Consider the following 15,598-nt stretch of genomic DNA (forward strand, 5'->3'; position numbering starts at 1 on the left):
CAAGTTTATTAACATCATTTTTTTTTTTTTCATCTGTCAAATGGGGACGGTAATACTTACTATTCATAGAGCTCCACCTTCCAATCTAGTCACAGTTACCTATAGAAAGTCCCTGGCAGGAATGTCCTCCATCTACCTAATCATCCAAAGATTAGTTCAAGTCTCATTTTTACCCACTCAAGTTGATACTGAATCCTTCTCTGAACTCTTATTTTACTACAACTCACTACCACAGTTCGGTGCCCTATTGTCCTCTAATTGTTCCACGTGTGGATATTAAAGCATTCCATGCTGGTACCCTGACAAAGTTTTTTTTTTTTAAGTTCATTTTATTTATTTTGAGAGAGAGTGCATGCACACACATGCATGTGGAGGAGGGGCAGAGAGAGGGAGAAAGAGAATCCCAAACAGGCTCTGTGCTATCAGCACAGAGCCCAACATGGGGCTTGATCTCACAAACCGCAAACTCAGGACCTGAGCAGAAATCAAGAGTCAGTTGCTTAACCAACTGAGCCACCCAGGCAAGCTGAACCCTGACAAACTTCTGAATCTCTCCTGCAATGAGCACAAGTTCTTAACAATATTTGCTGATTGTTAGTTTTTAAAATCTCCCAATTAATTTAATATCAATTCCAAAAAATGCCATTTTTAAAAAGTCAAATTGTATACATTTTTAAAGTATCCTAAGTCATATGTTCTTAAGTGTATAAGATCAAGAGGTCTCTAAAAGTAAGCTATTTTCCCTTGGGCAGAATTTCCATAAATGTGGTTAAAATAAGCCCAAAGGAGTTCACGGTCTTTTCATTTAAAACAAATAATGTATTGGTATTTTTTTCTATTTCTCTTTAATATTTTTCACTGAAACAACCAATATTGATGCAGTCTACGTGAAAAAATGCATCAAAAAGTTACTGATGCTATAGCTATCAAGAAGAGCTATGATATTTATCACTGAGATACAGGAATGAAAAAAAAATACTGTTAGTTTTTATAAATTTTCCTCATTGTATGCATGCACCTTTTATAAAATAAACAATAGCTTATTTTTACCTATATATGAAGTCACCATTTCACATATAATGTAGTACTGTACGTTAGCAAAAAAATATTAAGAACTAGAAAGGATAACATAGAATTCACCTGGCAAATGTATACAACATAGCAGATATAAATAGCCCACACTCAATGAGATAAAACTAATTTCTCTTTAATCTCAAAGACAAAATAATTATCCATATAAGCAGGATAAAGAAAAAGTACTAGAGCACCAGTTGAAGCACACACACATACACACACACACACCCAAACACACACACACCCAAAAAACCAAAGCAAAAAACACTCATACCATTGCTGTGCACTTATAAATTAATAAGTCAACTTAACTTTTTCACTCAAGACCTCACCACATTAAAAGTCCACAATAAAGACAGACATCTCGTCAGGAGACTTTTTAAAAAAGTACCAATTTCTCATATTTTCTAGCTACAGCATATGGTTTAAAAGTACCTGGATTATTTCTTTAAAATTACAAAAAGGATTTAAAAAAAAAAATTACAAACAGGATTTCAATATCATGGCATTTTCACAAAAACTACTAACAGTTATCAGATTGGAATTTTACATTCAAGTAAGTTAAATGCCTGTTAATATTCCCTAAGTAAATATTCACAAAGCACAATACTCTATAGGAAAACATGCTTACATACCTGCCATATGTGAGGTTTATGAGCTGCCAATTAACACAGTAAATTACCAGATAATGAAGTGTTCTAAATGAAGTATTCCTCATTAAGCTGCACAGCACAAAATGAAAGCCTTACATATAATATATAAATGGGCTGAAATTTTTGAAATAAATTTCATTCAATGCATCAAACTTTAAATGAACCTGTAGAGTCATTGCAGAAAGACTGATTTTCCCATTAGTATCGAGATGACAAGAAAATATGACACAGCCTGTAAATTATTATATATAATCTACACAGGCAATATACTTAGAACACAAAATAAATTTCAACTAGAGAGTTTTAAATACAAAGAACTAACCTGTCTTGCCAGGGTTCACAGTTAAATTAATTATAGCATTTATTCACAGGATCACTAAGGAGATTTTAACATTACTTAGAAACAAAAATTCAAATAAATACAAATATAAGAAAATTATAAATACAAATATAAGAAAATTAAAAAGAAAGAAATGCTTCTGTACAAGTTTTTAAGGAGGAATGCAAACATAATTCTTTGTAAACCAGCCCCCAACCCCTGCAGGACTTGCCACAACCAAATGAAGTTTGGTTCTTTATAAAGGTCAATTTTATCAGAACTTTGATATGTGAAATACATATTTTCTACCTACCTTGAATGTTTATAAAGTTTACGAGGTCTACTATGCAATTTCCGATCCCAATTCTCTGGATCACTGGAGTTACTGTCATAAGGATGAGGCCGTCCTGCCATCCCACTTCAAGCTTCCTCACACTACTGCTCTGAAAGCATATGTAGCACCCATAACCTACGTGAAAGAGTAGTGTTGACCTTTAAATCTGGTCCACGCAGAATAAAATAGTCAACAATTTTACATGCTTTCTCACACTACTGTGACAGATTTTTAAAGTGATGAACAGGATTATAAAATATCAGACATACAAACTGCCACAAATGGGATTAAAACAAACACCGTAAGTCTTTTTAGGTACTTTTCATCTGATTCGTCTATTAAATCTGCTTACCCCTATGCAACAGTTTAACAGTGTGTTATTTATACTTAGCAAATACACTTAACTGCCTTCTGGGTACCTCAAGTTTCCAAACATTAATATAGAACCAAAAAAAGGAAAGCAATTCCACAAAATGATTCTTTTGGACAAAATTTCACCTGGAATACATTTCTTAATTACTAAAAGTTTTAAGATGCTTAACAAAGCATCTAGTAAAACCAAATAACAAAGCTGTTATTTCTTTAAGAGCCCCTGTAGAAATTTAGTGTGGGCTCTAAAATAAAAGTATGTAAACACCGTGATGTTTCCTTACATTGTAATTACCACAAAAATACAGTATTGATGTGATTCATACATTTCACGCCTTTTCACATGCGAGACTTGTGACTGTTTTTTCTACTAAAGTCATTAAATTATAAGAAAATTAACAAGAGCTTTATAGAACACCTGAGCTAAGTACTTTAAAGTATATTCACTATCCAATTTAACCTTTACCTTACAAGGTGGGCATTATTATCATAAACGGAATAGAAAATGGTCTCAGTAGTTTAGTAACTTTGCCAAAGGTCACAATGTCGGTAAATGGCAGGATTATAAAGAATAATGAGAATTGATTATATGGAATGAAGTCTTGATCTTCATAAATGTTCAAGCAGGAGTATTTTGTTTGGATATAATCAAATTTGACTTTCAGAGTCTCCAAACATCAAAAACAAACAAACAGGGGCGCCTGGGTGGCGCAGTCGGTTAAGCGTCCGACTTCAGCCAGGTCACGATCTCGCGGTCCGTGAGTTCGAGCCCCGCGTCAGGCTCTGGGCTGATGGCTCAGAGCCTGGAGCCTGTTTCCGACTCTGTGTCTCCCTCTCTCTCTGCCCCTCCCCCGTTCATGCTCTGTCTCTCTCTGTCCCAAAAATAAATAAACGTTGAAAAAAAAAAAAATTTAAAAACAAACAAACAAACAAACAAACAAACCACACACACACACAACTAAATGAGGTTAGACAATCCAGAACAAAGTTAAAGAATTTGGACCAGAACAGAGGTTTCCTGACACCCACTCCTACATGCTTCCTATGCACTTTTCCAAGATGGATTTGATAGAGGGAAGTGAGGGGAGTTGTACATAAACATCAAAAGGAATCCAGATTTGGAAAAATACTATACCTTACTTTTATAAAAAATTCCAATACAATAGGGGTGGCTTGGTTGGCTCAGTCGGTTAAGCGTCCGACTTCAGCTCAGGTCATGATCTCGCAGTTCGTGAGTTCAAGCCCCGCATCAGGCTCTGTGCTGACAGCTCAGAGCCTGGAGCCTGCTTCACATTCTGTGTGTGTGTCTCTCTCTCTGTCCACCCGTCCCTCCCTCCCTCTCTCTCAAAAATAAAGATTAAAAAAGAAAAAATTTTTTAAAAATTCCAGTACAATCTCATAAAAAATGCCGAAGGTAGATTCATTCAAATTTTGAATCTACCTCAGAGCTCATAAAAAAGAATTACTTACATAAAAAATAAAAGGTTAGGGGCGCCTAGGTGGCGCAGTCGGTTAAGCGTCCGACTTCAGCCAGGTCACGATCTCACGGTCCGTGAGTTCGAGCCCCGCGTCAGGCTCTGGGCTGATGGCTCAGAGCCTGGAGCCTGTTTCCGATTCTGTGTCTCCCTCTCTCTCTGCCCCTCCCCCGTTCATGCTCTGTCTCTCTCTGTCCCCCAAAAAAATAAATAAACGTTGAAAAAAAAAATTTACAAAAAAATAAAAGGTTAAAAAATATAGATTTCCACTTTAGAGAAACTGTTTTTGCTATTTGATAATTTTTTCTTCATAGTTAATTAATACTTTCTTTTCAAAAACAGGGGCGCCTGGGTGGCTCAGTCGGTTGAGCGGCCGACTTCAGCTCAGGTCATGATCTCGTGGTCTGTGAGTTCGAGCCCCGCGTCGGGCTCTGTGCTGTCAGCTCACAGCCTGGAGCCTGTTTCGGATTCTGTGTCTCCCTCTCTCTGACCCTCCCCTGTTCATGCTCTGTCTCTCTCTGTCTCAAAAATAAATAAACGTTAAAAAAATTTAAAAAAAAAAACAAAAACAAAAACAAAAACAAAAACAATTGAAATCTTACAATAAGTGGACACTTTAATGTAATAAATATGTAAAAAAGTAGGTAGACCAAGGAGTGAAATTAAAATACCAGAAAAGGAGGGCACCTGGCTGGCTCAGTCAGAACTCTTGATCTCAGGGTTGTGAGTTCAAGCCCCACACTGGGTGTAGAGATTACTTAAATAAACTTAAAAAAATAATAGAAAACGCAAAGTCAGAGAATTGTACAATGGCTAATTCAAATTGCTAAGTAAATGCCACACAGTTCATATGCTGAATGCTCCTGGAAAAGGAAACCTGTTTCTTTAAGGATCAGTGAATAATTAAAAATCAATCAGATATCAGAGGAACATAAAAACTATAAAATTATTTTGAAAAAAAAATTTCAATCTCACTTCAGTTTTTAATTATAAAAATGTATTTACTAAAAAAGAAACTCTTTAAACTTCAATTTGATATTGTATCTACTTATCTGTACAGGAAAGATGAGGCAGAAGAGAAGGGTAAGAAAGAACAAATCAGACAAAGGAAAAAGTCAGAAAAAGGTGGTAACGAGTATCGAGAAAAATAAAAAGGAAAAATAAAGACGTAGAGAGGCTTAGTAGGTTGTGTAGAATGAGATTTAGAATTTTTTCCTTACTTTAGAGGTCTTCCAATAAGCTATTTCAGGCATTAACATTTCTTTACAAGAGCGTTTTATCTCCTCCTGACGTTTAACTATAAGACACACCCCTCTGGATACCCAAAGATGTCCACTGGGGGAAGAATGATAGAGAAAGTGACTAAAAAACAGAACCTCAAAGAATACATAAGGCAAATTCAGATCTACATTTTCCAACATTTTACAGTGGGTAGCATGTAGGTAGCAGATGGGAAATACCAGTAGGTCTTACTAATCAATCTATGAAAATTAATAAGCATGTATTTTACAGCCAGACACAAGAAAGTAAAGAATTTCAGATGAAAGTTATCAAAAAGGTCAACTGAAAAATCATATTTACATTTGTCAATAAACCTTAGGTATCACCATGTGAAAGATTTCTTCCCAATCCTTACTCCCAATAGTCAAGACTACTAACAGGCAAAAAACAAGGGAAATTCAAACTGTGATATCTGGAAAAAATATGCCTGTGTTTGCCTACATGTGCTGGCATACTTTCAAATGTTATCAATAAGCTATAAACAAGACTACAAATAGATAAAAGGTAAATGACACACATATACTAGTTTGAAATGTGTAATAATCTCTTCTATTTTAATCTCTGCATCATAGTGACATACTTTATTTCATTTCATTCATTCATTCATTCAAGGACTTACTGAACACCAAATATGATACGCCAAGCTATTTATAAGATGCTAAATCAAGTTGGGCATTGTTCCTGTGCTCCAAATCTCACCCTAGTAAAGGAAAAAAGCCTCAGTTGATGGCTCCACATACCACTTACTCCTGTGTCTCTCTCCTACCTGCATAGTTCTTACACCATTACCCCAATTCTTCATCTCCATTAAAACTTGGGTGTTCTTTAGGATTCCATCTTCATTTGCTGAGTCCAGGGAGACAGCGGACAAAAAAAACCATGAGGACCAAACCCTTGAGAACACCAGGTTTTACATACTACATACACTGTTTTCATTATCTCTATATGAATTCTTCAATAAGCACCCCAAATTCAACAATGCCAGGCTCTATCTTGGCCTCCCACATCAGCTAATGTCATCTCTATTCACTAACTCAAGAACTCCGAAGTCATCCTTGACTTCTCATTTCCCAACATCAAGTCTACTTCAAAATTTTGACTCCTCTCCCTTTTCATTTGTAAGGCTGCTGCCTTCAACTGAATCCTTAACATGTACCAGTTAAGGATTTTGGTTGACCTCTTTATCACCATTCAGTCTATACTAGCTGCACTGTAATCAAAATTATCTAAGAACTTTTAATGACTCTCCATGTCCTGATCTAAACTCCTTACCATAAAAAGATCCTTTAACATAGAGGAGTTTTGGCTCCTCAGTGTATACTTCATACAGGCAAACTAAAGTTTATTATTGTATGGATCTTGTAATCATCAAAAACATAATTACTGGACTACTAGAAACAAAGTTCTTAGAAAACATGTCACAGTTATTGCTTTTTTTAGGCATGACAGAAATTGTGGGGAATAAACTCAGGAATTCCCTGAGACTGCACTGATGGGTTAACAAGGCATAAAGAGTTAGAAAGCCACAGGATGAACACACCCAAGTTTGGGTAAACAAGATTAGGTAAACAGGGCATAGGCTCCCAGTACAGGACAAAGATACAGGAATAGAAAAGCCTCAGGATGAAAGCATCAAAAATGAGGTAAACAAGATTAGGTGTTCAGGGCTGAAATGCCACCCAACTTAGTAAAATAGCAGAAAGCTGCTTTCACGAGAAGGAAGGACCAAAATAGGTAAACAGGTAAACAGGACTATGGAAAACAGCCAGCAGAAGTTGCCCTGAGTGGAACTAATTAGCAAAAGAAAGGTGCCTTGTTGACCCTGAGGTAGCATGCTTCGTCTTTCTTGTCCTCTTGGCCAGTTTAGGTAAACAGAGGTGGCGCCTCCTGTCTGCTGTATACAACCTCCCGCCCAGCACCAGAATTTTGTTTTGTACTGACCCAAACCCCTAACACTGCATATCTTCAGAACCTCTTTTCCCCACGCCCATGAGTTAATGTCCACGGTTTCACTGTATCCTTGTGCACGCCCATTCTGATCCTAATAAAAATGGAGCAAGGGTCAGAGCAAGGACCCATACTAGGGGCTCCTGTCTCCTCCCAGACATTAGCCTCTCTTGCATTTCAATTTTGCGTCCACTCTCTTGCTGGACAAGAGAAAACTCCAGACCCAGAGCCTATGACAAGAAATAATCTAAATTCTAAATAATTTAGATATAATCTGTGCAGAGGGAGGAACAACTAGGCCAATTGGCTAGAGACATGCATTCAGGAGACTGTCTGTCAAAAGTCAACTAGGAAAAAGGCAATTCAATTACTTCTCTTCTCTTGGATATTACTATTTAAAAAGGGGGTGTGGGGGAACAGAATCTTCAAGATTATAATAACATAAATAAGTGGTCTTTGGGATACTATTTCCAGGTGGTATTAATTAACGGCAATGATCCATAGAAAAGTTTTTTTTTTTTTTTGAAAAAAGGATAGTACATGGAGAATTTATTCTGTCCTATGTTATGTATCAGTGGGCTAGGAAGTTTAATTTTCTCCTATTTAAAGCTCAAAACAAGCTAATATTATAATCATGTTTTATAGATGAAAAGATCTTAGAGCTAACATTAGAATCCCAGTCTAACAGAAAGCCCATGTTCTTTTTTTTTTTTGTTTTTTTTGTTTTTTTTTTGAGAGAGAGAGAGATGGAGGGAGGGCACATGCACAAGAAGGGCAGGGGCAGAGAGAGGGAGAGGGCATCTCAAGCAGGCTTCTGCCAGTGCAGAGCCCAACGCGGGCTCAAACTCACCAACCAGATCGTGACCTGAGTCAAAATCAAGGGTCCATGCGTAATCAACTGGGCCACTCAGGTGTCCCAAGCCCATGTTCTTTCTAACATACTAAGCTAGGTATACAGAAATTCATAACATTTGTTCCCTACAGCCAGCAGATGTCTTTTTTTAAACTTCAGCCATCTTGTGGCTTTGTTCATCCTACTGGGATCTCATTCTGAATAGTGTCATTATATGAGAACTTTTCTATTAACGGAAAATTGTTTTTATCTCTCAAACTTTGCAAACAAAGTAATTCAAGTGTGGTGGTTACTGGAGAGAAAGACCTGATAAGTAAGAGGAAAAACAATGAAAAGAATAAAATCACACAGTGATACCAGCCCGAAGAGACAAGACAAGACTGCCTTTGGCTGCAAAGAAAGGCAAGTATCCAGAGGATATTTTAACTACATCAATAATTGGAGAGGCTGGAGAGAATGAATACTGCTACAGATAACTGTGAAAGAAAAAGAACAGGCTGGGAGGAGGGGGTTGCCTGGCTGGCTCAGTCCGTTAAGCCTCAGACTTTTGATTTCAGCTCAGGTCATGGTCTCACACTTTGTGAGTTTGAGCCCCCTGTCCGGCTCAGCACTGACAGTGTGGAGCCTGATGGGATTCTCTCTCTCCCTCTCCCTGTCCCTTCTGCTCTTTCTCAAAATAAATAAACTTAAAAAATAATAAAAACAACAGGTGAGAGCAACTTTTTAAAAGTTTATTTATTTTGAGAGGCAGGGAGGGGCAAAGAGAGGGAGAGAGAGAATCCCAAGCCGGCTCTGCGCTGTCAGCACAGAGCCCAACATGGGGTTCAATCTCAGGAACCCTGAGATCATGACCTGAGCTGAGATCAAGAGTCAACACTTAACTGACTGAGCCATCCAGATGCCCCAGAAGCAACTTTTAAAAGAAAAGTAAACCAGAGGGGTGAAAAGAAACCTGTACAGGCAGCCAAATTAAGCAATCATGTGAGCCTCCCACAGATAACAATGATTTAAGCCTCAATAAAATACTTTTTTAATGTTTATTTTTGAGAGAGAGAGAGAGAGAGAGAGTCCAAGCAGGGGAGGGGCAGAGAAAGGGGGAGACACAGAATCCGAAGCAGGCTCCAGGCTCTGAGCTGTCAGCACAGAGCCCGACGTGGGGCTCAAACCCACAAAGCGTGAGATGGTGACATGAGCCGAATTCAGACGCCTAACCAATTGAGCCACCCAGGCCCCCTGTAAACCTGGATAAAATATTTTTAAAACTACTGTTTAAAAGCACTGGCAAATATCCCAAAGCATAAAGTAGTGAAAGAAAAGCACATTCTGAAAGGCAACAGAATTTTGTGTTCAGATGAAGTTCTTATGCTGAATGCCCTTCCCAATCCCCTAGAAATATGGTGAAGGAAACCAGCCAGCCACACAGCTCAAAGTAGTAGAGAAAACAGTTCAGAACTAGAAGTGCAGCTGGAAATTTAAGTCAGACATACTGGAAGTGAAAGAACCACACAGAGGTATGACCCAAAATCTAAACATAAATTCTACTAGGCTAAATTACACATGCATGGAGGAGAGACTCCAGGCCCTCTGTGGTAGACTACAGAGGAATTTACCCTTGAAAGCTGCACGGCCTAAGATCTAGGAGTTTGATGCTTTTTAAACTGAGTGCAGGCCCAACCATACACAGCCCAAGCAACAGAAAGCTGAAACCCTTATTGGCTTAAGAGTGTCAGAGGACAGAAACCACCAGAGCCAGAGAAGCTAGAAATTAAAAGGGAATATCCAAAAGTAGAGGAAGTACAGGGAGGGTGAGCTCCAAAATGTGAATGTAATCTAGGCCCAAATTTTTGGCTGATCACCAAATTACACAGGTGGCGGGAGCACTTTCCTCCACTCACTCCCCAGGAGACCATACTAAAAACCAAGTAGCTGGAAGAAGAACTAAGCACAGATATCAGATGGTATACACTGCTTGGGAAACAATGTTTACGATTGAGTCCAGGCAACTTAATGGTCCACTAGAACAAAACAACAATACTCATAAGAACATTATAATCAATACCCTGGTTTCTGCCAAAAATTATGCGATGCAAAGAAATAAGAAAGTAAAACAGCAATCAATAGAAAGTGACTCCAGGTAGGCCCAGATATAGGATTTAGTGAATGACTTCAAACCACATATTTAAACAATTAAAGGAATATATTCAAAGAACTACAATAAGAAGGTAGTCTTGATGAATGGCAGAAAGGGATTCTCAATAAAGAAATGAAAATTATCAAAAAATGAAAACTTCAGCTGTAGCTGGAAAGAATAACTAAAATGAAAATTTCATTAGATGGGCAAAACAGCACACAGATGAGGAAAAAAATAAGGGAACTTGAAAACAGATCAGTAGAAATTATCCAATCCATAGACTATAGAGAAACAAAGACTGGATGTTATCTGTAAACACAGGTGGGAAAGCATCTAACAATACACCATGTAAGTAATTAGAGTTACTACTGATACACTCAACAAAATGGAATCTCAAAAGTGTTATGGTAAGCTAAAGAAACCAGACTCAAAGGTTCCATACCAGACGATTCCATTTCTATAACATTCTTGAGAAGACAGGGATATAGAACAGAACAGCCAGAGCCTGTTCCCCCCAGGGCTTGGGGAACTACACAGGGACAGCACAAGTTAATTTGGGGGGGGGGGGGGGGGGGGGTGATGGAACTATTCTATATCTGGATTGCGGTGGTGGTAGTTATGCAACTGTATGCCTTTGTCAAAATTCATAAGACCTGTACACCAGAAAGAGAATTTTGTTGGATGTAAATTTACAAAGAAATTCAAAAAGTGAAAAAATTAGCATAGATGTTTAATACTTATAATTATCAAGCATATCAGCATGACATATTTAAACCAAGTTTTAATCAAAAAACCTAAATCATATTGTCCCCATTACCATCAAGGATACTTATAGCTATCTTCCCACTGCTCACTGCCATAACGACACACATAATTTTTGATAATGAAAACCGGTGGGAACCTTTCTACTTCTGCCACAATACTAAGTGACTAAGACAAAAAGATTTTGGAATCAGAACAACTAGTCATACGACTTTGTAGAAGCTTCTTAACCTCCAAGTCCTCAATTTCCTTAAATGTGAAAAAATAACATAATTCTCATTACCATTATTTTCTCTATTACCTATAACTTCCAATCAAATTGTTATAAAAAATAGATGAGTCAGGGAGCACCTGGGTGGCTCAGTCAGCTAAGCCTCTGACTCCTGATTTTGCCTCAGGTCATGATCTCACAGTTCATGAGTCTGAGCCCTGAGTCAGGCTCTGCACTGACAGCAAGAAGCCTGCTTGGCATTCTCTCTCCCTCTCTGCCCATCCCCTGCTCAAGCACATGCGCTTGCTCTCTCTCTCAAAATAAATAAATAAACTTTAAAAAAATATGAGTCAGGAAACCTTATATAGTAACACAGTGCTGGGCACATTGCTGACTTTCTCTAATAGACTACTGAATGCAAATTTTGTATATTTCATTAGCTCATTCATGACTTTCTAGTTGCCTTTTGAGATAACAGAAAATGAGAATTCCTAGGAAGTTGCTCAACAATTAATGAGCACCTATAATGTGCTAGATGGTTGGAATAAAAAGATGAAACGGGTATCATCCATGTCCCGGTTCAAAAAAAAACACACAAAAAAAACGCTAAAATAATCACAACACAGGAGCAGGGAATGAATGATTAGGGAGGGATAGGATTTCTACTCACTTTCAATTATCTTTATTTCTCCAGGGAACTGACCCTCCCTGTTCTACTTAACATCAAAAATACCTTAGACTTTTCAGGGTCATCAAAAAACCACGCACTTTAGACATAACTGTTGATAACACTTTTAGCATCTAAATCAAAACCTTATGTCATTCCTATAGTACTTAGATGAAAACAATTATTTCACTGTTAGCTTACCCATAAATTTTAATGCATGGAAGAACAAACCAACCATCCTTGTTTCTAACCTCAGCAAAAACTCCTTCAGTTATTTTTATCATAGCATTCTTGCTGTATCCCAGAAGCTTAAAATTTTAAAATTCTCTCTTTTGGAGATAAAAGTCCCCTGCTACATAACAAATTACCATAAACCCACCCAATGGTTTACAATACACATATTATTTTCTCAGTTTCTGCTGGTCAGGAATCTGGCAGAGTTTAGCTGGGTCCTCTGCAAGGCCACAATGAAGGTGTCAACCATGACCAGATCCTTATTTGGAGGCTCAACTAGAGAAGGATCCACTTCCAAGCTTACTGTGATTGTAATAGTTCATTTCCTCATAGTAGTAGGATTCAAAACTAATGATGGAGAGATAGCAAACATGCTGGCAAAATGGAGTTTTATAACTAGGGAACATCTCATTACCCTTAACATATTCTTCTGGCTAAAAGGAAATCACAAATTCTGCTCACACTAAAGGGCATGAACACCAGCAAGCAGGGATCAGAGGAACTACCTCAGAGTCTGTCTGCCATATTATCCAATATATTCTACCTATGTATTACACTAAAAGCTTAAGATTCTGCTCAGCCCTTGTTCTAATTATACATACCACTATACTAACATACACATACACACAAAAAGCATACATCTATTTTCTCTCCTTGACTTCACACATTTGTCACAGCAAAAACCTGAAACCAATCTAAATGTTCATCAAAAACAAACTGGTTAAAACTGTGCATAATATCATGCAATCAGTAAAAATGAGATAGATAATATATATACTAATAAGGAAAATATTCCAAGATACATTGCTACACTAAAAAGCAAGGTACAGATGTGCATTATGTACCTCAGTATGTTTTAAAAATTCATATGCAGGGGTACCTGAGTGGCTCAGTTGGTTAAACATCTGCCTCTTGACTTCAGCTCAAGTCATGATCTCACAGTTTGTGAGTTTGAGCCCCACAATGGGGCTTGGGATTCTCCCTCTCTCTGCCCTCCCCCACTTGCTCTCTCTCTTTCAAAATAAATAAAAATAAACTTAAAAAAATAAAAAATTTAATTAAATTAAAAAATAAAAATACATATGCAAACCAAACACGATGTGTCTAGCTGTTTCAGTCAGTAGAGCATGTGACTCTTGATCTTCGGGTTGTGAGTTCAAAATAAATAAATAAATAAAATAAAATATATATACCCATGCATGCATATGTTTTTAAAATCATTATAAATATCACATAAAACTTATGACAAAGTTGCCTCTGCAGAAAGGCTGGAATGAGACTTTTCACTATATTCCTTATAGTATTTGAATATAACACATGCTGTTTGCATAATACAGCATTATCTACAATAAAGTATTTGGAGGTGGTTCTGTTACAGAAATTATCTTCCCTGTTTAATTTTACTTGCTTAAGTGTAGTTTTTGTTTGTTTGTTTCTGATTGCTTCTACAATATGTCAATACATATTATAGAAGAGGAAAACATCTTTTTCCTCTACCCTTGGAAGTTCTCAACTGAAACCCCTGTAACAAAAGACAGATTAACAGAAGAAAAGCATACAGATTTGTTTAATATAAATTTTATATGACACTGGAGCATTCATAAAGAAATGAAAACCTGAAGAAATTATTAATCTGAGGGTTCTTATTTAGTTCTTATGTGATGAAGAGTGGAAAGTTGTGGAAAGATAGAACAGGACAGAGTATGAGATAAGTGTAGCAAACTGCCTGTTCCTCAGATTCTTCTCTGTATCCCTTCATCTTCAGAGAGAAGAATAATCCTTTCCTCTGGATAAAGGAAGATACCTCTCATGAGGGTTTTTTGACTTGCTTTAGGGACAGGTCAGAAAGTCCATCCTACACATGCCATTTCTCACATTCCCTCAGCTTAAAGTAATCGATATGCCAAGGTACCACATTTTGGGGTAGCATGTGCTAAGCCCCATCATTATGCACTGGTAGAATGTTTCTGCCACGTGTCTTGTATTAAACTGTAAGATCCTTAAGGACAAGAAGAAAGTATGATTCAAGTGTGTCCCCACAGCTTAGTACAACTGATATATAAGCTTTTACAAAATGTTTTAACATTAAGATGAAAGAAATTTCATTTAACACAATCTATTAGTAAAGGGGAAATATAAATTATGAAGATTTTTGGACAGTCTTTAACTTAGTTGCTTGTATTAAAAAAAGAATAGTATCATATAATTATACCCATGTTTTAGTTATGGTAAAGAGCACCAATCGTGTGAATCCTACCCTCAAATGAGCAAAAATTTTAACAATTCAATTTTTATTGCCAATACTTGCTCTCGGGAAATATACACTAAGAAAAGTGGGGTCAAAGGAGGGAAAGTATAGGAAATAGCCCTGAAAACATTTTAAATAATATTATCAAATGACCCTTAAGTTTCCCCAAAATATTCCTTAAAGCTGTGGGTCAATTTCACAGAAGGAAGCCCTTTCAATTGTCAAGGCTTGTCCTTCTCGGATTGGCTACAGTTAAAGTAAGGCAAGTGAATAAAGTTAAGAAGTTTATTCAGGTTATTTTTATACTAGATTATGTCTGACTAACTTTTGTGTAACTAGTTCCATGATATCAAATTTAAATGATTTATGCTTTCATTCAAAATGTATTCATTAGGTACTTAACATTTCTTCAGGCGTTTTGCTAACCGCTAGAGATATTCACAGATTTAATAAAATTGCATGGAATTTCCATTAAAAGTAAAGTTCTTTCGCTATTTAAAAGGCCTCCTTATTTAATCCACCAAAATGTAAAATTTCCAATGCCAACTCACATTCAGCCCCTGATCTTCCAGAGGCTACTTGGAGATAAAATCTTTGAGGTAATTGATTTTACAACTTCTATAGAATTTTTTTTTCAATATATGAAATTTATTGTCAAATTGGTTTCCATACAACACCCAGTGCTCATCCCAAAAGGTGCCCTCCTCAATACCCATCACCCACCCTCCCCTCCCTCCCACCCCCCATCAAAGCATAAGAGACTCTTAAAAACTGAGAATTTTTTTTTTAATTTTTTTTTTAATATTTATTTTTGAGAGAGAAGAGATAGCATGTGAGCAGGGGAGGAGCAGAGAGACAGAGAGAGAGACACAGAATCTGAAACAGGCTCCAGGCTCTGAGCTGTGAGCGCAGAACCCAATGCAGGGCTCAAACTCACAAACTGTGAGGCGAAAACCTGAAAAACCAAAAAACCTGAGCCGAAGCCGGATGCTCAAGAGCCACCCAGGCGCCCCATAGAATTTCTATTCAAATTTTGCTGA

The 15,598-nt window shown here is 37.2% G+C and overlaps 1 protein-coding gene across 5 annotated transcripts in view; it reads right to left on the reverse strand.

Annotated features, from left to right (window-relative positions):
- BTBD10 (BTB domain containing 10) overlaps positions 1-15,598 on the reverse strand; it is an 88,363-nt gene that overhangs the window by 58,426 nt on the left and 14,339 nt on the right. For 2 of the 5 annotated variants that reach the window (XM_047876926.1, XM_047876925.1), the window contains exon 2: positions 2,360-2,515. The exons of the other annotated variants lie outside the window; for them this stretch is intronic. In XM_047876926.1, coding sequence (XP_047732882.1) covers positions 2,360-2,460 — 101 coding nt within the window. In that variant the 5' untranslated portion in view covers positions 2,461-2,515. The remainder of the gene's footprint in view (positions 1-2,359; positions 2,516-15,598) is intronic. 5 annotated transcript variants of the gene reach the window in all.

This window comes from Prionailurus viverrinus, chromosome D1 (assembly GCF_022837055.1).
Source record: "Prionailurus viverrinus isolate Anna chromosome D1, UM_Priviv_1.0, whole genome shotgun sequence".
Lineage (NCBI taxonomy): Eukaryota > Metazoa > Chordata > Mammalia > Carnivora > Felidae > Prionailurus > Prionailurus viverrinus.